At 33.1% G+C, this 25,708-nt stretch overlaps 2 protein-coding genes across 8 annotated transcripts in view; both read left to right on the forward strand.

Moving 5' to 3' along the window:
* Nucleotides 1–768: 768 nt before the first annotated feature.
* LOC136973788 (protein Wnt-16-like) lies at nucleotides 769–13,968 on the forward strand. Of its 4 annotated transcripts, none has more exons than XM_067268551.1 (5): nucleotides 769–973; nucleotides 1,070–1,278; nucleotides 7,458–7,717; nucleotides 9,284–9,570; nucleotides 12,892–13,968. In XM_067268551.1, the coding sequence occupies exons 2-5, from the start codon at nucleotides 1,193–1,195 to the stop codon at nucleotides 13,354–13,356; spliced, it is 1,098 nt and encodes a 365-aa protein (XP_067124652.1). In that variant the 5' UTR covers nucleotides 769–973; nucleotides 1,070–1,192; the 3' UTR covers nucleotides 13,357–13,968. The 4 variants fall into 4 exon arrangements, with proteins under 4 accessions (XP_067124652.1, XP_067124654.1, XP_067124653.1 ...); XM_067268553.1 differs by having other exon boundaries at nucleotides 1,082–1,278; XM_067268552.1 differs by having other exon boundaries at nucleotides 769–963.
* A 1,845-nt stretch (nucleotides 13,969–15,813) lies between these two features.
* LOC136973796 (suppressor of tumorigenicity 7 protein homolog) overlaps nucleotides 15,814–25,708 on the forward strand; it is a 40,987-nt gene continuing 31,092 nt past the window's right edge. For all 4 annotated transcript variants that reach the window (XM_067268564.1, XM_067268565.1, XM_067268566.1 and 1 more), the window contains exon 1: nucleotides 15,814–15,977. In XM_067268564.1, coding sequence (XP_067124665.1) covers nucleotides 15,827–15,977 — 151 coding nt within the window. In that variant the 5' untranslated portion in view covers nucleotides 15,814–15,826. The remainder of the gene's footprint in view (nucleotides 15,978–25,708) is intronic.

The raw sequence follows: 25,708 nt of genomic DNA on the forward strand, positions 1-25,708 counted from the left end.
AAGAAAAGTAAAATTTATAAAATAGCATCTAACAAATTTTCCGTAGAAAAATGTTTTAGTGGGCATTTCTAAGTTTTAGAAAGATTATATTGGATTTTATTTTCAAAACTTTAAACCTTTTCGAGCAAATATATAGCCCTAATTTACCTAATGATGATGTCGCCTTTGAACTTCTTGATTAGTTCCAGAAGATGTAAGAATTAATTGAAAAAACTTTCGAGGAAAAGCCAATTTATCATGAAAATTGAGAAAAGATCAAAAGTTTAAAGCGATGAATAATAAATTCTTAGATTACTAAAGAAAAAGTCAAGTATTTTCGATGTCAAAGCAATGATACAAACACTAGGTTTTTCTAAAGTATCTAAAAATTCGAAACTCTTTTATTTTCGGGAAGAAAAGATGACAGAGATTTATGAAGAAACCAACGAATATAAATAAAGTATAAATTCGAGATTTCGGTAATTAACATTTAATGGTTAAAACGGGGTGTCGTAAAACGTTAAAACAAGAGCTGTAAACATTAGAAAAGACACAACAGGTAGAAAGTTTCATGCCTAGACAGAGGCAATTAGTCGTAAGCGGGGCATATCGCCACTTTGTCTGAGGGAGCCAAGGTCGTAAAAGCGAAGAAATCTCTTAATTTTGTATACAAGTAGGACCCAATGGCGTGTGTAGCGGCGTCAGGTAGTGATGGCGCATCGATCGAGCGCGCGTCGGTAGCGAAGCTCCTAGACACAGATTAAGTCGAGTAGTGACGGACGGGACGGAGGAAGGCGCTACTTATGGAGAAAGAAGGGCAAAAGCGATAATAGTGAAAGTCCGCCGGTTATTGGTCCAACGGCGCGGTGTAAGTGGCCGAATCCAGGGGGCGCCACAGCCAATGACGTGAATGACGGGTGCACACCTTCGAATGCCACACTACCAGCAGATTCGCCAGACTCCAGTTGACAGATAGAGCGCAAGGTCCGAAGTAGTAAGGAGCTAAACATAATAATAATAATATATATTTTTTGTTTTTTTTTCCGAGCTTGTGCGTGTTGTTAACCCGGTGTTAATTGTTATATAAAAGCAAAAATTCCAGTCGTAGAGGCCCCAAGGCTCAACCGTCGCCGAGTTATGGGTCTGGCACAGCCAGTGTCGAGAACGAGAACAGAGTAAAGAGCCGAAGCGCAGGTGCAACTCGACCATTACCATGTCTACCGGTGTTGGGACTTTTAAAGTTCTCAAATTAGTTCTAGGAGTTGTGTTATCTGTGCAAAACGTATTGGGTAATTGGATGTAAGTAGAAACCAGTTTATTCTTTTCTTTATTTTCTCTCCCTCTCGCTCTCTCTCTCTCTCGCCTTTTTATATGCGATATTTCCTTTTGTCAGCTATGACTGTTGACCTATTCGCTTGTAAAATCGACTTGTAAGAAGAGATAAGATGGAAAAATCGTTTGTCTAAGTACTCGAACATACAAAGTTATCTACTGTACTTTATCCAAGCGGATTGAGCAACTATTGTCGTGTTAAGAGCCGTGTATTTGATAATCCAATTAACTCTAGAGACTAGGCCAAAACATTCTTGTAAAACACTTCCCGTAAATTCGCACTTTACGGAATTACACCTAATTTGTTAGTAATTAGCTACTTTTATACGGTTTTATTCGATTCTTAGGCCTGTCATCATATTTCCTACGTGTTCCAGCACGCGCGAGAAACCATTCCTCGTGGTTTCGCAAAGAATTCCTACGTAAATTCTTCCTTGCCAATTGTTTCGTGATTAGCTGGAATAACCGTTTTTACCTCATTCATGTTTGTTTAGTCGTGATTGGAATGAATGAAACATTTCCGATAGCGCTTATCGTCGATCGATAAATACTCGATTAAAACCTTTGTTTCATAAATAAAAATACCTCTACTTGAAGACTTTTAAATATCTTTGTAGTAAAATGATAAATTAATTAATTATTAGTTAAATGGCTTAACACTTTTAAGTGCTGAACACGTTACGGAAATTGCCTGAATGTAGCTTTTATTGTACGATTGATTATACAGTAGATGTAGCATTTAGTAGATTATTTGTATAGGCCTACAGGATAGCCTGTGAGGCCTAGGCTACAAGCATATATAAAGGCTAGTTGCTAGTTTAATTAATGCAAAATCGCGAGCAGATTAACGGATTCTTAATTACTGTTTAACGAATTAAGTAAGAAGCGGTACAGAAAAATTCTCAACGTGTAACGGAACTTCGTTAACGACGCTTCGTGTCCAAGTGCTTGATTTATATGAAAATATGCTTATAATGTGTTAGCATCTTCACTGGGAGGGTTTAATTATATTGGGTTCGTAATCTTATAGCTCTAAGTTAACGGAAAAACATCCGAATGTAGGAAGCGTGCATAGATAAAAGTAAAGCATTGATGCGATAATGCATGGATAAAGAAACCACTTCACAATCAATATCTGGATATTATTCTGCCTCTAGTCGAGGCCTCCCTGAAAATTTGGCCAAGGTCAGCTCCAAAAGTGTCAAAGTGAACGCGGATGATTAGAAGGGGAGACCGCTGCACGAACTTGGTACCTCAAATTTTCACCTGGGACAGGTATGGCCGTCATATCCGGTTCGAGAACTTACCTTCCCTAACTGTTAAACATTAAAGAATTTTCAATATTGCTGTCCATTATGTTGAATTATTCGTTTCTAAAGATTTAAAAATCTTTCTTGTTCCTTTTTATAAAAGCAAATTGCCAAATTTTCCCCTCAATTTGTTTAAAACTTATGGATGGAAGATAAGTCGGATTAGGTGAAAGGTTTTATAAGAAGCTAGTTTTTTCTCTACTTAATATTCATGACAATATTTCAAAATATAATATATTATGAAAATATAAATATAGTGAAACTAATATATAAAAATATTAGTCTCAATATATCAAATTAATACTTCGAATGTCTGTTACGACGACAGTTATTAAGATAATTTGTTACGGTTGGCGTTAAGTTTTTTTAGAAATGTTTCAGTTTGCATATCTTTAACGCATTTGTTATCGATAAGGAAGGAAATTAGTATATAACGGCATTGCATTCCATTCTTAGAAGGCCTTAAACAAGAATTGCTGAAATATTGTTTTATATTGATCTAAACATCAACATTATAGCAGAAGAAACGGACTTTTGAAATTATTTATGCGATAAATAGCATTGTAATTACATTATCGATGGTAACTTGTTTAACACGAAAGTTTCGTTTTTTTTGGATATTTGTATGGAATCTGCGAATCTCATGCAAGTTTTTCTAAATAATTTCTTGTCTGTATATTTACTGAAGAATAAATTTATTTATTTTTTTTACTTTTAATGGAAAGAATATTGCGTATTAAGTCGAGTTTCATCGGATGATGAAGTAACTGTACGAATGACAAATGCTTTGGATTTTCTTGTCGTGACGCGATATACGGTTATTAAAATAGGATACAAGCTTATGATCTCGATCATTAGATGTTAAAAAGTCGAAAACGAATAAATTTAGTTCTGTCATTATTCTGAAAAAAGGTATTTCTAGATAAGTTTTAGAACATGGATGAAGTAAAGGCCTACGACACTCTTCGACAATTGTCGCTTCTCTCAAGAGGAAGAGCTCTACTCGATTAATTAAGGCTAATTGGCCAAGGACGACACTTTATAACGTCTCTTATCGTCTTAGGTATTAGAGGAGATTCCCAGTTTAATGTTTAATTTTGCTAACTTTCTTGTAAAGATGTCTCTTTGTAGCGTTTCAAATTTTCCGAACTCTTATCGAGCATCCGACAAACTTTCAAGTTTTTCTTCCCCCGCTCTCTATTCGCTTCATATTTACTTTCATCAGCGTAGGATTTGAATGTCAAATGCGCTTCTCCCGCTAATTGTATATATATAAATTTTTTTTCATCACAAACTGCCTACATTAATAATAAATGAATCCTTTGAAGTGTTTCTCTTGTGCACTTTTCCTCGTCCGCTCCGTCTCTTCTTACCCTTATTAATACTTAAAAATTGTCTGATAAGTTAGAAGAAGGTGGGGAGAATAGGAAAAAAAAAACGTTAAAAACGGGTGTTTCCTTCAAAAAACCAATCTACCCAGAAACGTTTTTGTTTATTCGCTTTAACACTTTTAAGCACGTTTATTTTAATAACAATTTAGCTTAATTATAGTGCAGCTAGCGTGATTTATAGCCGTCGAAAGTACGTGCTGCGATTAAAAATTGGGACATTTTGGCACCAGAAAAATTCTCCACCGAAAGAAGGCCTCGCGCTTTTACCAAAAGCGAATCTATCTAACCTGATAACTTCATTATATAGGCGAAGAATAGGTCTAGATCTCATCATCCATCCCCTTTTCGGAAGCGTGTAGTAGTAGCTGGAGATGTGATATAGTCTGCTGCGTAGTCGGTGACAATAAGAGCGTAGGAGGGTCCGTTCTCCGGTGTCCCGTTTCTCCTAGGCCGTGACGTAACGAGAAAGGCGGACGAAGAGGAACTAATTAGAGTCGGCGGCCCTTCTTGACCAAAGTAATGGTATCTCGAAGTAAGTTATAGCATCCTTACGAGGCCTCGAATCCAAGTGACATTAACCTTTCGTGTCGACATTTAAATGCCGCCTATAACGCGCACCTGTTGCACTCGACGGGGGTCTTCTTCAACCACTAGTTTCGTCACTCCATCCGCTTTCTTGCCGTTTTCTCCCAAATTCTTTAAGAGCTACGGGGTAAGAGCCGATATGCTAATTCAATTTGGTCGAACGTGGTTTCTTCACGTTACTCGTGCTCTACCCGCGATCCGACAGCTGTGGTTATCCACCCACGCAGTATCACAGAACAATAAAATTAGCAGATCGAGTGTATAAATATGATTTGCGAATTAGCCTCATCCATCTTGGCAATCATAGCACACCTGACCATCTCACGACCTGTTGTCTATATTTACACCTCGCTGCTTTCCTCCATGTGTTTTGAATAGATAAAAAGATTATTCACCCGCCAGTGGAGTACAGGTGTCGGAAGAAGGCCCGCAACTTACAATACTACCTGTCTTTGTTAGGCGCATTCTACCACTCCAGGATTGCAGATTGACATCCGCGCTCAAACGTCCAATTACACAGACTAATGACTATAATTAAGGTCGGATCGATCCGTAATCGATTATCAGGCGCCTCCCACCAACCCGAACTGTGATGTAACACACTGCAGTTATGATGACCGGAAATTTCCATAACTCAGATCTGTATGTCACAAGTTTATAGATCAGAAAATCCGTCATATTCTTCAAGCTTTCAAACAATTCGATGCTTTACTAAAGAAACCTAATTCTAGAATTTTAAGATAAATCTCGGCTCACTAGAAGATTATACTTAATATAAGCTTTAAGTCAGAATTTTAGGAGTAGTTTAAGCTAATTGTTTCTTTAATTACACAATGTTTCGGATTTTGTTAGATCTTTCAAAATTGGAATAAGGATACATAAAAATTTCACAAGTAATCTCACAGTTGCCTTATAACTTAAAGCATACTTTTAGATATAAGGCTTTATTTATATCTTTTGCTAGAATTTTAGGAATATATATTTATAGCTTAAATTTTAGGTTAATAATCAGTTTATTTATTCAAAGTTTCGAGTTTTACCACAGCAATAATAAACAGTTCTGCACAAGAGGAATGCATTCAAATTCATAACTCTAAGATAACCTCAAAATTTCATTCGGTTATATATTAGAGAAGAGCTACGCTCGATTCTACAAGTTTGTTTTTCCAGAATTAATTTTTTTTTGTAATAGAAAAACGGAGACTGTTACTCGCTCCATACATCTGAAGAAAGCCTCTTACAGAAACTTTACACTCAATTTTTTTTTCCTCCTCCTCTCTGAGCAACTCATCAGAATAGCTATGTTATTCAGTCATATCAAACGTGCTTTCTAGTATTATGCGCTACCTTTGGCCTTAATGCATAATGGCACGGCCGACAGACAAAATGTAGAGAGCGGAGGCCATTTGCACTTCTTAAAAATGTAAAAAAGGGCTCGGGCACTTTCTGCTTTTTCAGTTTTGATCGCGCATTACTTAGACGAGTCTGGATCCAGTTCACCCGGATTTAGTCAAGCCGAGGAAGAGGCGAAATACTAATTGGTATTCAACACTCGAAAGCCTCATAGATGCTTATCTAGCTATTTGTAAACATCGATACCGGCTGACGTCAGTTAATATAGTCACGTGATTCGCGTGACTAAAAGCGCGAAGCTGAGTCAGTGAAGGGCGAGGAGGGGCACTGCCAATGTCAAGGTCGTAGCGGGATGCGTTTATTGGTCGACCAATGCTTAATTAGCGGTCCTAGACAAATCGGAAATAAAAATGAAATTCTAAAGGGAGGTTTTTGCGGCTTACGGGATGCTCGCGGGGTCTTATATATATATACATATATATATAAAAAAGTTAATTCACTTTTTGTGCGAGTCTCTCGGAATTTCAATCTACAGGGCTATAAAGACATTAGAGTTTTCCATTAATACAGCGCTTAATGATAGCTTATTGTGTGGAGAGTGGGTGGAGTGTGACCCAGTTCTCCTTCTACATAATAAATAGCAAAGTGAGAAGACAATTATTATGCCGCACACCTGAACTTTTGACAATTTTCTCGGCTTTATCGCGTTTTTTTTTCGTCTTCTCTTTTTAATTTCTACTACGCCTCGCTCTCTTCTCTTCTCTTTTCCTATCATTCCTTATTTTAAGAAGTTTAACTCCAATTTTACAGCCGCTTTTGTTTCTGTTTGCGATTTTTAACTGTCTTCCATTTCGGAATTTCGGTTGCAGATTTAATATCACGCAGCTCGATATTTGGATTTGACATTTTTTAAAATTGTAGGGTTTTCCCCCCTTACTCTTTCCTCAAATTTTATCACGTTTCTTGTTGTTCTACTCGATTCAGGTTGTAAAAGCTTTAAAAAAATCACTCGCTAACAGAAATTGGCTTTCAAGTAGCAATTTGCTATTTAAAGGTACAATAGTTATAATGATAGGAGCAGCACGCCCCTCGAGCTACAAAAGAATATCCATGTTATTTTTCTTCACTTATCCTAAAGATTATCTTTTCTGCATATAGAAATTTAACACAGTCGAATTTTTCACATTTTGTTTTTATTACTGTTTCCGCGTTTATTCGTGGATTCAGTAGTGAAATCTATAATAATTAACGGAAAAAATAGAAATGAGGTTATATACATTTTTTTCAACTCAAAATATGTTGTTAAAAAATATTCAAACAATTGCAGGAAAAGTAGAAAAGGTTTGCGGGTGTTCCAAATTAATTTGGTCTGGAAATCCAGTTTGTTAAAATTTGTTGCCTTTGGGATATATTTTTGTTCAGTTCTATCCACCCGCGTAATCTCTTGATTAATATTTGTTACCAGTAATATTTTCGTATTTTAAATAGTTTCTTTTACGATTTCCAGGTATTTGGGTATGGTCGGGGTGTCCGTGCCAACCCCTACGGAACCCCCTCAGGGTATCGACACCTCGGACATTTGCTCGAGCATTCCAGGATTAGTGACCAAGCAGAGGAGAGTTTGCGAAGCTCATCCTGCCATCATCCAGGCTATCAGCGCGGGTGCAAGAAGAGGTATCCTTCAATGTCAGCATCAATTCCAAAACGAGAGATGGAATTGCACCATCGAAGGAGGAGAGAGCGTCTTCGACCACACATTGCAAAGAGGTATGTTTTTCGTATGGGACATGGGTCGCTGACGTCACGAGGTGTTTCGGGTTAGATAAGGGAGCCCGGCCATGTGGTTTCGGGGGTCTGCGCGTGGCCGCTTGTCTCGCCTAAAGGTGATACAGCGATAAGAATTGGACTTCTAAAGTGCTCCGAGGTTGGCCATTACAATGTTGTCAACACTACTTAGCGGGCTATTTTACAGATGCTACTTCGATTCCAGCCCCTTCTGTCTTTATCGATGACATTATCCACCTTGTCTGTACCTTGTCAAGCTTATCCGGAAACCGGTGTCGGATTTTAAAAAGCCTAGTCGCGAGATATCACCAACTCGTCTCTAGACGCCATTTACAAATAAAGCTCGAACTTTCGGCTCGCCAATTTAACGCCGTAGTTCGATAGTTAAATAAACACATTCCGCATAGTTTCAGCAGAATGTGAGGATTTTTTTAATACTAAAACGCCACTTTGACCTCTAGTGCGTAAACTGCACGCAATTCGACAAGTTTGGGTGACAATATTATACCAGTGCTATCAAATAACAGTGCAGAAAGTCGTACAGTGTGCAGGAACTGTCGTTTTCCCTTCTACAACAAATAAACAGACAGAAGGGCTCGCCGGATAAATGTAAAACAGACTTCCTTTAACACACTCGAGTACATCAACAAAGAACTGGAAACACTCGTATATTGTTTTTATTTTATTTCTTTTTATTCACTTTTGCTTTCATTTAAGACCTTCCACTATTATCTTTAATCGATTTTCTGCAAAAATAATCGTTTTGACACATCAAATAAGGTAGACCACACACGCAAGTTGCGGTTATTTATGTGTGCACAGGTGTCAGGAAGTACGAAAGGACCACCCTCTATTAATAGGCGTTTCACGCTTAAACTTTATACGATCTTATACGATCTGTATATTGTATACAAGATGCAATATTGTCGAACGTTTTCTTTTTCATGGGGGCATGTATTATTTTCTGAATCTGAATGCATGGGAGTTCTATTAACAGTGCAGAACACACGATATCCCATTCATTCTTTGGAAAAAGGGAATATGAACGTGATCACATGGCTTGATTTTTTTGAATGACAGCCTTTCTGGTGACAGGATCGATCACGTACTTCAATCGGACGTGAAAAGAAAAGCGGGACATTATTTCAGAGATTATAATTATCACTCGAATCTCTCTTCTTTTTTCTGTACACATTGTCGATAATGTTTTCCGGGTGGATTGTGCACGTCTCGAGTAATCTCGTCACCTGGATCCTCACAAAGAACCAGACTACTACCCATAATGGTGTTTATCTGCGGCTTAGGATTTTGGCCAATCATTCGGACCTTTCATGTTTCTTCCCTCTTTTAAATTTTGCTGATGAAGCGGAGCAGCAAACTCGATAAGGTGCAGAAGCAGTCTTTGTGGCGGTCGTGCTTTATCTTTTGCATTCTTTTTTTTTTTTTAATAATACCTCCTCCTCGCCGATCGATTTAGCTGTTTCTAAAGATATTAATTTCCGTAAGTGTCAGGAATATCACAGATATATTTTTGCTTTTCCGTTGCAGGTAGCAGAGAGACTGCTTTCATCTATGCCATCACTAGTGCGGGTGCTGTTCATGCCATTACGCAAGCCTGTAGTGCTGGAAATCTTACTTATTGCTCCTGTGACTTGTCCAGACAAGGAGAGAGTACCTCCGAGGGATGGAAATGGGGAGGTTGCTCGGATAACGTCAGGTACGGGGTGATCTTCGCCAGACAGTTCGTTGATGCTCCCGAAAGGACGAGAAAGAAAAAGAAAAAATCTGACGTCAGAGCCATGATGAATTTGCACAATAACCAGGCTGGAAGATTAGTAAGTATCTTATTTGTTTTAAAAATACATATATATATATTAGATGTCTACGAATACATTCCTTCAACTCGACCGCTAATCCTTCACTGTCTTGGCCTTTAGGCCTAATAAAATCGAACGTGATCTTACTCCTACCGAATTTTTCTTAGAGGCCGAATGTTTTTCGTTTTGCTCGCAACTTTTACGACTTTAATCGGGACGAATAGACGAATCAACATTGTTTTCTATTCCGCTGTAGGTTTTATTTCTGTTTTAAGAAAGGTTTTAGGGTGCTTAATGACTACTTTGTAGTGGGATTAACACGACCGAAGCAATAATAATAGTCTGTACATCCTGTCGGGACCACAAAATGGTGGTCACTCTCCACATTTTAGTGTTTCCTCGTGTTAATCTTCACTTCCTCTTGAATTCTTTTATTTTTTTTTTTACCTGAATTTTTGCGAATGGCACATTCGAGGAATGTCGACTCTCCTCATAGAATGCAGATGAAGTTTCTTCTTGTCCATGTTTTCATGTATAACATCCTGTTGGGTCTTTGTTCTTCTCGGGACGTGATCTGACTGGAGTTTTAGGACATCGAAACCAGATCATTTCTCGCTTTTTCCCAAATTATTATTCGACCCCTTTCGACGACCATTGTTCTTTTAATCTAATGAGAATTGTCAGAGATGGATCGGCCGATTGTTTCTCCTGGCAGCCTCTTAACAATAATCGAGAGACTAGCGAAATGAGCTCAAAATAATTTTGGAAGGAACCCTCAAATGGACATTTTCTGTTGGATGGAAGTGAACGGTAGTCGGTGGCAGGTGTGGGGCGCGAAAAGAGTCACGCTCACTCCACCACCCAGGAGGCCCCATACGCTTCATGCAGACGGAATGCTATTTCGTTTTTTCGCTAATAGTTTCACGATATTTGTACGTCGATCGATTTAAAATGCTTGAAAAGCAAATCAGTTCGGTAATAGTTTCAGCTGCTTTCTCTCGCCGACTCGTTACGTTTTGCTGCCCTTCTATAACATCTCCCTCTTCATTCGCAGCGTCATAGATGCATCGCAGACACGATTTAACACGTAAAAAAACGTAAAATATTAGAATAATAAAAAAAACCTAATGCAATCTGCATTGGTTCTGTAGCTGGCGTTTTCGTTTGTTTAAATGGCAGACCACACAAACCGTAGGAGGAAGGTCAAACTAATAAGTTTTGCAGCCAAATTATTTTAGAGTTTTAGCAAACCAGACGGGATTTTTAGGAAAGCGTTTATATTGGAAGAGGAGGAATGAATTTTGGAGATGATCCAACCACTTCTTAAAAGCTGTACTTAGCTTAAGTTTTGACGTGGGACATCTGTCGATGTTTATTGAGATTCAAGCCCGCCATTTTTAGTAGAGCTATTGAGCTAAGTAATGTTACTTTAAGTAGGCTTTAAAGGTGATACTTCCAGATATTTCGGTCACGAAATTTGGAAATGTGCAGACGGAGATTCCGAACGTGACCAATTCATTTAAGTTATCGGTTATTTTGTGACCGGAATTACACATCTTGTAACAATAAGGCCGTAAATCTCCTAGCGATCTCTAGACAGATAGTGGGATGCCACATTCCTGCCACTCAACTTCTTTCAGAACGACTTACCACTTCTTCTTTCCTATTTTCCTTTACTCCTACAGCTGCTGATTTATAGAAAATATTAAAATTGTATAGATCGATCAGAATTTTGTACAAAAAATTCCTTAAATTTAACGATAAAACTTGCATTGCGAAGGACTTTGCTCCGTTTAAATTCGTAAATCATCTTTCTAATCCGTTATTCTAATTTAAAAAGTGGTTACTTTTGAGTAATTATTTATTTTCTATGAAAAGAACGATGACGAAATATAAAATTTATCGGTATAATTTCAATTTAACGTTTGACAGACGGATGAAGTGTTGATTTCTTACGCAAGATATCGGCTCATAATAACTAGTTTCGAGCTGTAAGCTCTCAAGTTTTGCCCATTTAAGAGTGGATCTATCACGTAATGAATTGGTTAACGTGAGAAATGGGTGATGACGACCATTATGTAACTTGAATTATCCAAGAATTCGAATTGGATTCGAACCTCGCTCGCTTGTTGTATCAGGAATAAACGGATAAAGTAGTAGTAGTAGGCCTAACAGCAAAGCACGATTAGATCTTAGATGACACGTTAAAGACGAAAATATCTTATGTTACTAATTTACTCCTGGATTATTTTCTTAACGGATTGTTTTCATAACTTATTATTAACTTAGAGATATCATCATGTGTTACATCATGTGCGGCCGGCCTACCCTACATTGATATAAGATTTCAAGTTAACCACTGTTCTATATCACCACTATTGCAAATTTTATCTTATCCAAACTGTTCTTTTCGTGAGAGATTTTTTTTTGAAAAAAACTGTTGATGAACGGGAGGTGTTGACTTCAATTTTTTATGTTTCATTTCGCCTCCTCCGATTTGCAATTTGGCCAATGAATACGAAGCGAAGTAGGAAAACAGGCAATAAACTTTTTTGCGTTTGTGGCTCCTGACACCGAAGGACTGCAGATTTTCGTCGAAGATAATATTTTTAAAAGGTAGCACTTTAATAATTTCTGACAGAATGGGGTCAAACTCGATAGAATCTGTAAATAACCCACAAAAAGGGATTTTTATCGGACGGAAAATTTCGAGTTTCGGGGAAAACAAAAGGGCCAAACGTGATTTTTGCCAGGAATTATTTAGAAAGGAACCGCTTCCGGTGGGGCGGCAGTTTTAATTCTGTCAGTTCTTCTGATTCACGATCCTCTCGACACCTGACATTGTCAGTCACGTGCGGAGTTACGTCATGACTCGGCCATAAAATTGGGAACAACAGCTGCGGTTCACATTGGAACAATCGGGTCAATCACGACATGACCCACTTATTGTGCCGAAAAAATTGATCTTTTTCTTATTTCCATGCGAAAAACCGTCTATGAGCATTGGTAGGCTCGCTCTAGAGTTTTTCCTATACTCCTAAATGCTTTTTGGAGATTGTGTTACGCTTGAAGACTTCCCGAAGGCAAAATCGCTGTTAATTCTCAGGTAAAATGATAGGTGTGAATTTTCCCACGGCTTCTTCGATTTTTTCGGTAGTTTAAAGTAATTATTTGCGCGACATTTCCCTTAATGCCATTTTTTTCGTGATATCGCCGTTAATGGTGTTACGATTATGAAAATTCGAATAGAACAATCTATGTGGCAGTCAAAACATGAATTATACACACTACAGAATTGTACTAATTTCAAATATTTTCTTCTCTCTTTTTCACCTCTAGGCCATCGCCAATCAGATGGAGAAAAAATGCAGATGCCACGGTATTTCCGGTTCATGCGAATTAAAAACATGCTGGAGAACTATGCCATCCTTCGAACAAGTGGGTAACTATCTGAAGAACAAGTACGAAATATCCATTCAGGTATCACCCCGCGCCAATCGTAGATTACGCAGGAGGGGTAAAGTAAAGAGGAAAGTGTCATTGAGGAAGGAAGATTTAGTGCACATACACAAATCTCCAAATTATTGCGTTGAAGATGCCCAAAAGGGTATATTAGGAACTTCTGGACGTCAGTGCAACAGGTCGTCGGAGGGACCCGAAAGTTGCAATCTGCTCTGCTGCGGCCGTGGTTACAATACTCAAGTATTAAGACACGTGGAGAGATGCAAATGTAAATTTCATTGGTGCTGTTACGTTACGTGTAAAACGTGCGAAACCATGGTAGAAATATATACATGTAAGTGAAGATAAGCAACATCATCCCTTGAATTTTTTTTTTCGTTTAGACCCTCTCCTCTCAGGTAGCCAGCCTATGGTATCAGAGGTGCCGAGTGGTACCAAGTGCATTTATATAATAATCAATCTTGGAGATCCCTATCAGCAGCTGTGATAAGAGCACCGAAAAGACTGTCAAATTTTTGGGAATATCTCTGACTGTGTAAACCCTTTTACTCCAAAAAAACAAAAAACAAGAAAAAAAATAAACATAGAAGTGCTAAAGAAGAAGTGATGTAGATACGTCCATTTTTAGTATTAATATATGGAACTTTTTAGGTAATTATTGACGTCGATGTGTTTTACGTTTACTCTATCATCTGTGTAATCGTTAATTTAAATATTTTGTATCTAAATTATTGTGAAAATTGTTTAAAAAAAGATGAGTAACGTCCGAGTTTGTCTGAATTTTATCTCTTCTTTGTTATTGTTTTGTTAAGATATACCAAAAAGAAAAAAAAACATTTTTCTGCACATCTGTCGCACGATTTGTGAGTAAAATACACACAAATGAAACTCTCAACAAAGTTTTAACCTAATCTTTCACAGTATTAGAAGAGAAAAATAAAAATTTATATGTCATCAGGGTTTTTTTGCTTTTATTTTCACTTTCAATTGAATAATTTCAAATAACGACTTCAAAAGTCAATAAAATAAGAATTTTGCACGGAATCATATTAAAATCGAAGGGATGGACCGCAAAATAATATTTAACTGTTTGTTAAAAAGGGAGTAAATGTAAAACGTCACTCAAACTACAGTTTAGTGACGGATATATAAATCAGTCGATATTCATCTAGGAAATTAAACAAGGCAGACTAAAGCGGACATAAATCAAAAGATGAAAATTGAGCACGTCATGAAACTGAACATCGATACACGTCTAGAAGGAGATGCCGAGTTCTCAATCGTAACCCGCAAAACTGATCCGACAACTGATTATCCCGCCCCTAGTGGTGCGCATAGAAACTAAATTACATAACTTTCGCGGCGACATCTTCAGTAAAATGTCAATCCGTATTTCTTAAATTAATATTTACCTAAATTGCAATAAAAATTAAAACAATTTTAATGTTTCTAAAACGCCAGTGATTATTTATAAATACTAAAACATTACGCAGAGAAAAGTTCAATATTTGGGTCACATTTTTATAAACATGAAGTCTAGCGCGATGTTACGATTTCTTCAATATTATCAATAATAATTTTTTTTTTATTAAAATTATTAACCATGTCGAATGGAAGTCCACGTGAGTCATGTTGACTCATTTCGCTCCCGACAAAACTCAAGCATTTGCGGTATGTGGCATTGGCTCGGGGCTGTACGGACCGAGGCAGACAATGACCCTGCAGCTCAGAACTGTTATCATTTCTGAGCTTTACACACAACTGATTTATGGGAGAATAATAAATGGCGTCCCGTAACAAATCAGACACGAGAAATCCCAACCAATTCGCTTCTTGGTGTACCGACCACCTGGAATTCGCCCTTTCCCTATAAAATATAAAATACGATCACGCTTTATTACACGCCGTGTCTAATTGGAAGATTTTATGCGGCCTCTCTCTCTTTGTCTCCCTCTCCCTACTTTTATTCGGGCTCTCTTCTAACCGAAATTCAATTTTTTTTGCAATTTTTTTAGTTTTAGTCTGGTTTAAATTTAATTAATCTCATTCCAATGTCGAGATTGATGCTCATTGTGTTGCTCTCCCAGACTGTGGGGTGGCGCGCTGTTTTTTATATCCGAATTCTGTGACGTAAGCGACGGTTATTCGAGTTTTTTGAATGTTGATCGTCTGCTGCAATCGTGTGGCGCCATCTCACGGACAATATTAAAAATGAAAAATATTTGAAGATGTATTTTATTAAAAAAAATTGCTAAATTTAATCAACTTTTTAAATTATCATTTAATAATAATTATGGTCCTTACAAATGTTTAAATTATATTAAACTTTTTTATTTATCAGCAATTATGTAATTAGCTGAAGCTAATGAAAAAATTCAGTCAAGATCTGATTCAATCTTATTAAAACACAATTTATATATTTAACACTATATATAATGTACAAATAAGAAGTTAATGAAGAATAAGAAAAATTTCGTATTTCAAAATTAATATAAAAATAATCGTCAATGATTAATTGAAAATTAAGTTTAAAAGGAAATATTTATTTTGTATTAATGCCGATAATTGAAGCGAAAGTTTTGAAAATTATCGAAGAGTCATTGAAAAAACCGGAAATGTAACGAGTAGCGAGAAAAGCGGTCGTAAAACACATTCATAACTGTAAAGAAACAGAATGAACGTAATGTTTATTTTCAATGACGTTGTAATTTTTTCGGTTTCCGTATTAGTTTGCAAAATTGCGAAACATACGAAAAATTTGTTTATTATCGCGTTTCGTCTTTTAACCGACAGGGTGCGTGATGCGGATAGTATGGCGAGTTTGTTTAGTGGTTACATGTCTAACATCAAACGTTGGTTGAGCTGGTCCTGGACATATTTGTGGTTACTGTGGTTCATCCTGGTTATCTTTCTCGTCTATGTACTAAGGGGACCTCTGAGGATAAGCGAGAACATAGCCATGGGTGAGAATAATCCGTTTAATCAGCGGAAATGATGGCTTTTTATCTCACTTGACGTTAGGCTTAGGTCGTTCTGCCAACGATCGCCGCCGAAATGTCGTTTGGTCACTTCAATTTTTTTAAATTTTTTTTCTAACAAATAATTGTCTTTTCGATAACATTCACTTACAATGCATAAATTCGGTTATTGAAAACCATTACGGATGCGCGCATCTGGAATTTGGACGGTTCTTTCTTACATGAGGTTATTATTCACTAGAATCAAATGGGACTACACACATCTTAAATGGCATTAAACAAAACAAATAAGAGGTTTATTATGGGTATTTTGCAAAGTTTATATTATAAATAAGCAAAAAATCATAAAATCTGCTATCCATATTTATTGTTCAAATGCAAATAATCCCGTAAATTTTGATTTATCTATTACCATCAATTAATAAATTTATTTTTTAATGGAAAATGGATTTGATTGACTGATTGATTAATATGAAACCTTAGAATATTGTGGGCTATATAGCTTGCCACAATTGCATTTGTTACGGATGAATCAGATCCACAGTAGGGTCAACCAGCATGATCAAGGGATGGAAAGTGATGCTCAACCTATGTTGTTCATGTTTAATTATAGGGATTTAGCCCTGATCACAGTGGAGATAGGCAAGCATGTTAGTATGGTCACATGGTAAAATGTTAGCCTATTTCTATGAAAATTGATTTAAAGAATAAATAACTTTTGAAATCAATCTTATTATGGTTTATTATTAAAAATATAGCAGATTTAAAAGCTATAAATTGGTGAAATATTTTAAAAATAATGACTAAAACAAAAAAATTTTAATTAAAGAATAATGAAAGTTATAATAATAGATTTATTGTTACAAATTTATAAATTTGTAACAATAAATCTATGTTCAAAAAAGTTTTCATGTGGATGTATTACACAGAAATCTTGAGTGTCAAAGAGAAAATATAGATTTTGGAGTTTTTTCAAAAGAAGGAATTTTGTATTAACTTGCAAATAATCTATAGTGACAAATAACCTGTATATTTAAAAGTGCTAGAACTTAAGTAATATTTTGCAATCTATATCAGCATATATCCTACATCTGCAAAGATATTCTTGTTAACTGGATAAGACATGGTGTTTAAGTTTATCTAAACACTTTGTAGTAGATAACAAGTTGTAAAATTGACAGATAAGCATACCTTTGTATAATCCATATGTGAATTCAAACTGGCTTTTGAAAATCTTAAACACATCATTTTCTTCAGTTGCTAAAATTTCTTTGTAGTGATGTCATTTAAGATTGACAATGTTTTTGAAATGAAAATTAAGAAAAAATTTTAGGTTAAAATTATAAAAAGTTCTTTAGAAGATTCAAAAGTTGAATTTTAATTAATTGAAAAATAATAATGTATACATTTTATTGTATTCAAAATGAACTGAATGTAAAGTTATTTTGTCTATTGAACTAAAAAAAGGAGTTGAATATGTCACAGCATCCTATTCTTGAATTATTTTAATATTTAATTGTTAATATTAAATGCAATTTATGTATTAAATTGTTAATTTATCAATTTTGTTAACATTTCATAGCAGATTAGATTTGTCTTTTACTAACAGTTTTTTTTTCTGTCAAAAACCTTAACTTTATAAAAATTTTCTATTTATTCTATTTCAAATTATAATAATTTAAAAATTTTAATTTTCATTATAGTAGTTATACAAAAATACAATTTATATTAAACAATTTTACTTAAAAATAATAATAAATTTCATTTCTTTATTGTTTGTAAACAGATATTAAATAATACCCTAAATATATGTTTTAACATGTAGAATTATTTATAGTTTACAGCATACTTGTAAAAAGGTTGGTAAATAGAAATATGATTCATGAGAAACGACATTGAATTAATTATAAGACTATAATTTTATGAAATTCTTCAATATAATTTGTGATATGAAACTAAAAATTGTAAAAAACTATTGAATTGACATTATTTTTAAATTTTATTAGATATTTTATTCAAGGTTACTAATTTAAACACCATATGCTGTGAATGATAATATTCATTTACTATAATTATAATAAGATAAAATTTCCATTAAATTAATTTTGCTTTTTTTAGTCAAATTTATCAATAAATATAATAAAAATTTTAACAAATGGAAATTTTAAATTGTGAAATTTTGGAAATTTTAAGATTCAAAATTTAAAAAAATATTGCTAAATATTTTTATGAATTTTATCAGACTGAGAATGCTTATACAAAAATATCTAAAATAATAACAATTTTAAAAAAATATTCTAACTACTTATTAATTTAATATTTATAATGTAACTATTTAACAAGAAAAATGACATTTTTGTCAGTAATAAAAATATTACCAATTATAATTACACATTATTGATTATACTTTAAACCGAAACTCAATCCTTTATTATAGGTTGTTTAATGATAGCTTTACTTTTCTATATCTTAAAATATTTTTAAAGAGTAGCTAGATTTTTTTTATAAGTTATTTGTGCTTCATATTTAAATATACTTTAAATTTATGAATACTTTCTCTGTTCCCTAAGAAACAGTTTTTTATTTTAAAAATAAGGCCATATAAAACACCAAATAAAAAAAAATCTAATAATTATACACCTTATCACTCTAGCAATGGCTTTAATTTCTATATGCAAGCATTTTTGGTGTCTGATATGAAGCTAAAAATAGCAATGTTTGCTGGATATGATCATTCACTTTTATAATCACATAAAAGGGTTTATTATTTTTATTTTATTTTTTTTTGACAAATAAACCAAAATGTTATGGCCTTCGAATCGAATTCAATGTTCACCCGAGTTCAAGACCTTGGGTTCTTGAACTTGGGTGAACATCAGATTTGAAGGACAACATTTTGGTTTATTTGTTCAAAAATCCTTTTTATGTGATTATAAAAGTGACTTTTTGGTGTCTTCAGGCAAAAGCAGTCATTGAATACTTTTAATTGAATTTTCATAAATGGAAGATTCAGTACATTCTCTACATTTAAATTATAAAAATTTTAAGTTGTTAAAATTAATTATTTAAAGATAATTTTTAATTTCATATTTTATAGATATGTGCTTAAATTGTCAAATTAAGTAAAATCTATTTTTTTATTATATTTTTAATACAGTAAAATGCTCTCCTAGTATACTTGACATACTTGATTCACATTTAATTGCTTTGCTATTTTTAAGTCTATTATTTCTGACATAGTAAGTAACAATAGTATGTAAATATTACATAGTTTTACATACTATCATTACTTACTATGCCAGAAATAATATTATTTTATTTTATTAACTACATGCATTTTGCAAATAACTATCTTATCCATTCTGCTTGATAAGGGTGTACTTATTTCAGATCATTCAAACCACAGTTTTAATCTTTTTATCCTCTCATATATTTTATCTACCTTCAAACATTGCTATTAAAAAATTTATTATATTTACGGGAATGTGAGTTTTTAGTTTTAGAAAGTCAAAGTTCAAAATAATGTATTTAAAAGAAGAATAATTTTGGCATGCAGTAAAAATATAATTTTTTAGAATATAAAATGATCCTCTTGACAGATTTTGTTTAAATTTATCATGATGAATAACTTGTAAATTAATTTATAAGAAAAATATTGATATTCATTTCTAATTAGTATATATAAACAAATGACATTTTAATATGAATAAAATACATAAATGAAGCTAATATTTTATAGACGTTTACATGAATTAAAATCAGTTTACCTATCTGAATATTAATAAGATAGTTTATGAATATTGTAATAGTGTATCATTAAGCAAGTTTTGGAGTTGATTACGAGTTAATTATAAGGTCTCATTTTCGTAACTTTTTTTAGTACATTTACTTCTATTTAATCATTCATTATATGTGATTCTGTATGAATAAAATTCTATAATTAATTTTTAATAAATCATTATTAACAGGTATCTTACATTTGATTAAAATAGCCAAAGAACACAATTTTTAAAATATATCTGTATTTAAATATGTGAAAAACATCAGTTTAAAAAATATATAAAATAAATAGTAAATAGCTAAAACTGCTAATCATGATTATTTACTAACAATGATCAGCAGTTTAGCAAATTGTAGTAGTAGTGATAGTAGTAGTAGTAGTATTAGTAGTACTGATCATTATCATTGTTTTTTTCTTTGATAAAACAAGATTACATAAGACTGCTAAGAATCTGGAAAATCTTTTAGTCAGACCAAAACTGACAGAATATAAACCAAAAAATTTCAATTTAATTTTAATTTTCAAAATAAAACATTTTTATAACAATTCTGAAATATCTATTTTAGAATTTAAAAAAAATTGTGTTAAAGTGTATTTGACAACTTGTAGTAATCACTGGAAATTTAAACTTTTGGTTTTTGTTCTCTTTTTTTGTACTTTAGAGAAAGGTATAAATGCTAAGAACATTTTGATAAACAGCTGTATTTCATCTGGTGTTGAAAGTCAAAATTGAAATTAACCAATAATTATTCACATGAGATGAAATGAATACTAATTATATAACTTCTGAATTTGACTTTTGATTGTGGATGGTGAACATAAAAGGTTTTCTATGGATTTTAAGCAGTTATTTTTAATAATAATAATAATGCATATCTTATAATGCAATATTGTGCATTTTTAAATATGTTATTGGCTTTTGTATGATTGATTTAATATAATAATCAAAAACAAACTTGTATTTGAAATGGCTTTTACATAATAAAGAAAATTTTATCTAAATTCAAAATTCTTATTTTTCTATTTTTATGCCATAAATAGTTAATAAAAATAGTCTTGATATAATTTATTACTGAGAATGTTTATTTTGAAGCTATCATTTATTGACTTTGTACTTTATCATAAACATTATAATGTTTAATAAGATTGCACTTCGATTCATTAATTTAATAATTACCGTATGAGACAAATCATTATTTTATGTAGCATATTTTCTAGTCTTTTATTTATATACAAACAACAAATACATTTGTGTGTATATAATGGTATCTGAAAAAGTTTCCCTTTCATGTTGATGCAATCCAATAAACTTATTGGTTAATCATCCAAAGATGCATTAACCAATAAGTTACTTCTTGAAAAATTCATTTGGATGATATTCAAATTATAATACAGTACTTTAATATATCATTTTATCTCATTTATTAAATATTTTCATTTGATTCCTTTATTTGAATATCCAGTTTATCAAATGAAGAAATCAAAAAGTCTTAGAAATCATAAGAGTATCAAAAATGTGGAAATCAAGGATGACAAATCATATTGATTTTCATCTTTGTCAATACAAAATATTCTTTAATATCTCCCAATTTTGTCTCATGTCAATATTCATAAAATATAATAACTTCAAATTGTCACTATTATCAAAAAATTATTTGCACAATAATTAATGATTAATTTATTTGATGGATAGAAACTAAATAAAATACAATTCACTTTGTTTTTAATTGTGATGTTTTTTTTTTTAATTCTGAAATTTGAATTATTATAGGATGTAATGTACTTTTTAAAAGTGGATAGCTTTTTTTTTACTGTAAAGAAAATATATTTTAGGCCACTCATCTTCAAAGCCAGTTCTGGGAACTAGTAAATCAGGCATGTGCTTGGGATAGCATTTTGTAAAAAATAATTCTATAAAAAATTAATTAATTCCAATAAAGTTAAAAGATCTAACTTTTAAGAAATCCTGTTTTGTATTTAAAATAGATAATTTTTTTAGTCAGTTTTTAATAATGAGATGGCAAATAGCTTCTGTTTGCTTGGGGCAACAAAAATCTAGAGCTGGTCTGTGAGTGATATTGAGGATCATTAACACAATGATTTTTTTAAATAACAACTGAGTAATTTGAAGTTATTTACTTTCAAAAATGCTTATTTTCTGGTATAATTTTATTATAATTGTTAGTTTATTTCAGATGTGGCACTAACGGTTATAGTGAATTGTACAAAAAATAAAGTATGCTTCATTTTAGAATGTTATCACTACAAAAAAATATTTAAATACACTAAAACCTGTCTACGGCGACCACCCACGGTTCTTTCAAAAAGTGGTCTTTTAGACAGGTGGTCGTCCAATACAGGTGGTGCTGTAATACCGTATTTCCGTACGTATTTTGCGCACTTTTTAGCCATTTTTACTAAGCAAAACTCGAGGTGAGCAAAAATAAGCGAATTTTTTCAACGATACAGCTATATTGGTATTGTATTTTATTCTTATCGGATAACTAGATTTACAGGAGTCGTGGTGATTTTATAAGACAGATTTAATATCAATATTTTAAAGATTAATACAGTACTCGCATTTTCTCGATTCTTTCACACTTTCTTTTTTTCCGATTTAATTAATTCAACTTGGTTCTTTTCATTCGTTCCTCAGTGACGTGTATTACGGTCATCGATATACAAGCACGTCGTCACTTTGGTTTTGGTTAGTTTATTCTTATTTTCTAATATTTTCTTAAGTACAATAAGAAAAATTATTAATTAATAATAAAACGGTTTTATTATTTTTTCTCATAATACGATTTCATTACATTCCGAATCGAATCGAAAAAGGAACGTTGCCTGAAAAACTGATTTTTGCATTAATGCGTTTATTGTTTTTTGAATATTTTGCGTGCGAAAATTACTTGGATATTATTTTTATAAAAATATCGTGGAAATTGGTAGGTTGATATAGAAACTATTTATCGCACATGCATTGTATATGAGCGTCAAAAAAAGTAAATAAATAAAAATTTACAAAATAATAAATATTGAAAAAAAATTTTATCAAACGATGAGATCACCTATTAATTGTATGGTGTACAGTACAATATTTTATACCCCTAAGGAAAATACTGTAGTTCTACAGTACAATAAATTTCGTTTTCCCACAGTTAAACTTTGCCGCTAATTGCCGTTGTGATAAACCGTTTTCATTTTCTCTGATAACTTTAACACGATTTTCTAACGACAGCACTTGGCATTTCTTTCGTTTTCGGACAATTTCGAACAAACTGAAATGAATTATTTCAGTTTGTTCGAAATTGTCCGAATGAATTAGTCTAGCAACAAAGAAAATTCTCCTTTGTTGCTAGACTAATTCATTAACACCTGCCCCTAATTTCAAGGGTGGGAGAAGTGCCCAAGATGGGTTCGAACTAGAGTTTAGACTAGTTTATTATATTAGGAAGGGGAAACGTTGTTGAGATGGGTTCGAACAATAGTTTAGACCAGATATATTCGTGGAAGTGGTCGCTTATTACAGTTGTTGTGTTGTTCCGGATCAAAAATCGATGCCCGCGGTCGTTTAATATACTGTGATTTATCCGAATTATAGAAAAAGGTATGTTAAATATTTGAAACTTTACGGAAATAGAATTTTTAATGTGGAATTTTGAATTTTAAATATTCAAGTTAGAATTTCTGTTTAATAATCAGTGGCGTAGCGTGGGTGTCAGCCGCCCGGGGCGGAGGAAAATTTCGCCGCCCCCCTAATTTAGGTATCTCAATTCAAAAGACTAAAATATACAGTAATTCTAAAGAACTTTTCGTCAAAGAACAATCATCATTATTGTGTATTAATTGTGAAATTTTGCCGCCCCTGCCGCCCCCACTACGCTACGCCACTGTTAATGATAAATGTTACTAATTAATTTCCAGGTAAATTTAAATTAAAAATTTTTGAATTAGAGAATTATTAATATTTAAGAACAGTTCAGACTTAGAACTGGACAGTAATAAATACAAAACCCCACATATGAAAACGTTTCAACTTTGCATTGTTTTCAATGCTGGAACTGACCTTGAGGTTTGAGGTTCGCAGTGGTTTTGTATAATAAAAGCTGGATATAATGGACAGCTGCTGATGCTGGTCTGGCCAAAAGTAGAAGAAAATTATTAAAAAAACTCATTCCTTGTAACAGACTCCTGCTACTTCAGATTATTTTTCAGTCCTCGCAGACCATGGTTATTATGGACTTTTTAGTCGCCGTTTCATTTAGTCAAGTCATTGTTTTACAGTCACTGTTCAAGTTACAATCACCTCGATTTACGTCCGAAGTTGCGGAACCGAACCCCATCCTAAGTCGAGAAGTGACTATTTATTTCACCATAGTCGTAGTTTTATTCATTTTATTTGACGAAAGTAAACACAAAATTAATGTAAAATTCATTTTAATCATTTTTTCGGTGTAGCTTTTCACCTTGCATTCAGTTTTGGTTTCGTTTTCTGATTGACTTGTTTTTTGGGCTGCAATTTGAAAAATTTGCAGATCTATAAATTTCCACTGCTGTCTGTCTATCAGTCTTTGCTTAAACTAGGGGCAGGATGCCCCAATTAACTATTTACGAATTTCCGGTTCAAAACCGAAGTCACATTATTTCAATTCAAAAATTTTCCCCTGAAAGGAGTTAGATAAATGACCAGCATGACTCTATTGCCAGGAAAAGTATGCTGTATGGGGGAAAGTCACTACTAATTTGAGGCAGAGAACATATATCTTAAATTAGATTAATTAAAAATGTGATTAAAAATTGCAGCCCATCATTGTTCAGTTTTGGTTTCTGTACTACTTGTACTTATAGAGTGTAAATTGTTTCAAATAAGTCAAAGGCAACGGTAACAAAACTACTGAACTAAGTTTAATTATAACAATTAATCATGTAGAACGATTAGGCAACCATCTTTCTCCTTCATCTTGAAAAAACAACTAGTGCCCCCTGCTTTTTTTTTTCTCGCGCCTCTCACGGGATTGTTCTTTAAAAAACTTAGTTTCATTTTGCCATGAGTGATGTGTCATGGATTTGTTTGTAAAGCTAAGATATGGATCATAGAAGAAGACGATAAGCTGTAGATTTAATACAAAAAATAGTTATATTTCGTTAGATTGAAGATGGAAAATATCATGCTGAAGTTGGTAAAGAAATGTCTCTGAATAAACAGACAACTTCAGACATTTTGATAGCCAGAGAAAAACAACAACAGACTTTTCTTAAATATGACAGTTCTACTAAAACTAAAAAGTCTTTTACTTAGTCTTATATAGTTTAGGTTGCGTAATAGGGTAAAATTTTAAATTAAGAAAAGTACAGCAGTAGCAGCCATTTTTACTCTTCGTTTTTTGCTTTAATCTAACAATAATTTTTTTTTTTTTTATGTAGGCAATTTTGATACAGGTAGTACTTAGTCTAAATTTGAAAATCAATGCAATCAAGATCCCGTTCTAATGTGATTTCTACTGTATAATAATATACTGTTTGATATAACAGACAAGTCCATAATAACAAGTAATTGAGATAAAATGGACTTTCATTGTGATGAACCAATATCTTCAATTCCATAGTAGTTCGTTACATCAAACTTTTACTACATTTATTATTGCAGTATTTTATTCATTTTATTTATCCTCAATTTATAGATGTCAACAAGAAAGAAAAGAAAAATTGAAGATGAAAATCAAATTTATAATGAATCGTGGAAATATGATTACTTTTTCATTCATTATGAAAAAATTTTGTTTGTTTAATTTGTTCAGAAAGTATTGGAGTTTTTAAGGAATATAACGTTAAAAGGTATTACATCACTAAACATTCCAATAAATTGGTATTCTCTCGAATAAATTAGCACAAAACAAAATTTCAAATGATTTATTTATTTGCCTTTGTGTTTTGC

This window comes from Centruroides vittatus, unplaced genomic scaffold (genome assembly GCF_030686945.1).
Source record: "Centruroides vittatus isolate TY-2023 unplaced genomic scaffold, ASM3068694v2 contig_329, whole genome shotgun sequence".
Lineage (NCBI taxonomy): Eukaryota > Metazoa > Arthropoda > Arachnida > Scorpiones > Buthidae > Centruroides > Centruroides vittatus.

Coding starts and splice junctions, on each gene's coding strand:
- LOC136973788 (XM_067268551.1), top strand. CDS start 1,193: ATGTCTACCGGTGTTGGGACTTTTAAAGTTCTCAAATTAGTTCTAGGA. Junction 1,279..7,457: donor AACGTATTGGGTAATTGGAT/GTAAGTAGAAAC, acceptor TACGATTTCCAG/GTATTTGGGTATGGTCGGGG. Junction 7,718..9,283: donor CGACCACACATTGCAAAGAG/GTATGTTTTTCG, acceptor TTTCCGTTGCAG/GTAGCAGAGAGACTGCTTTC.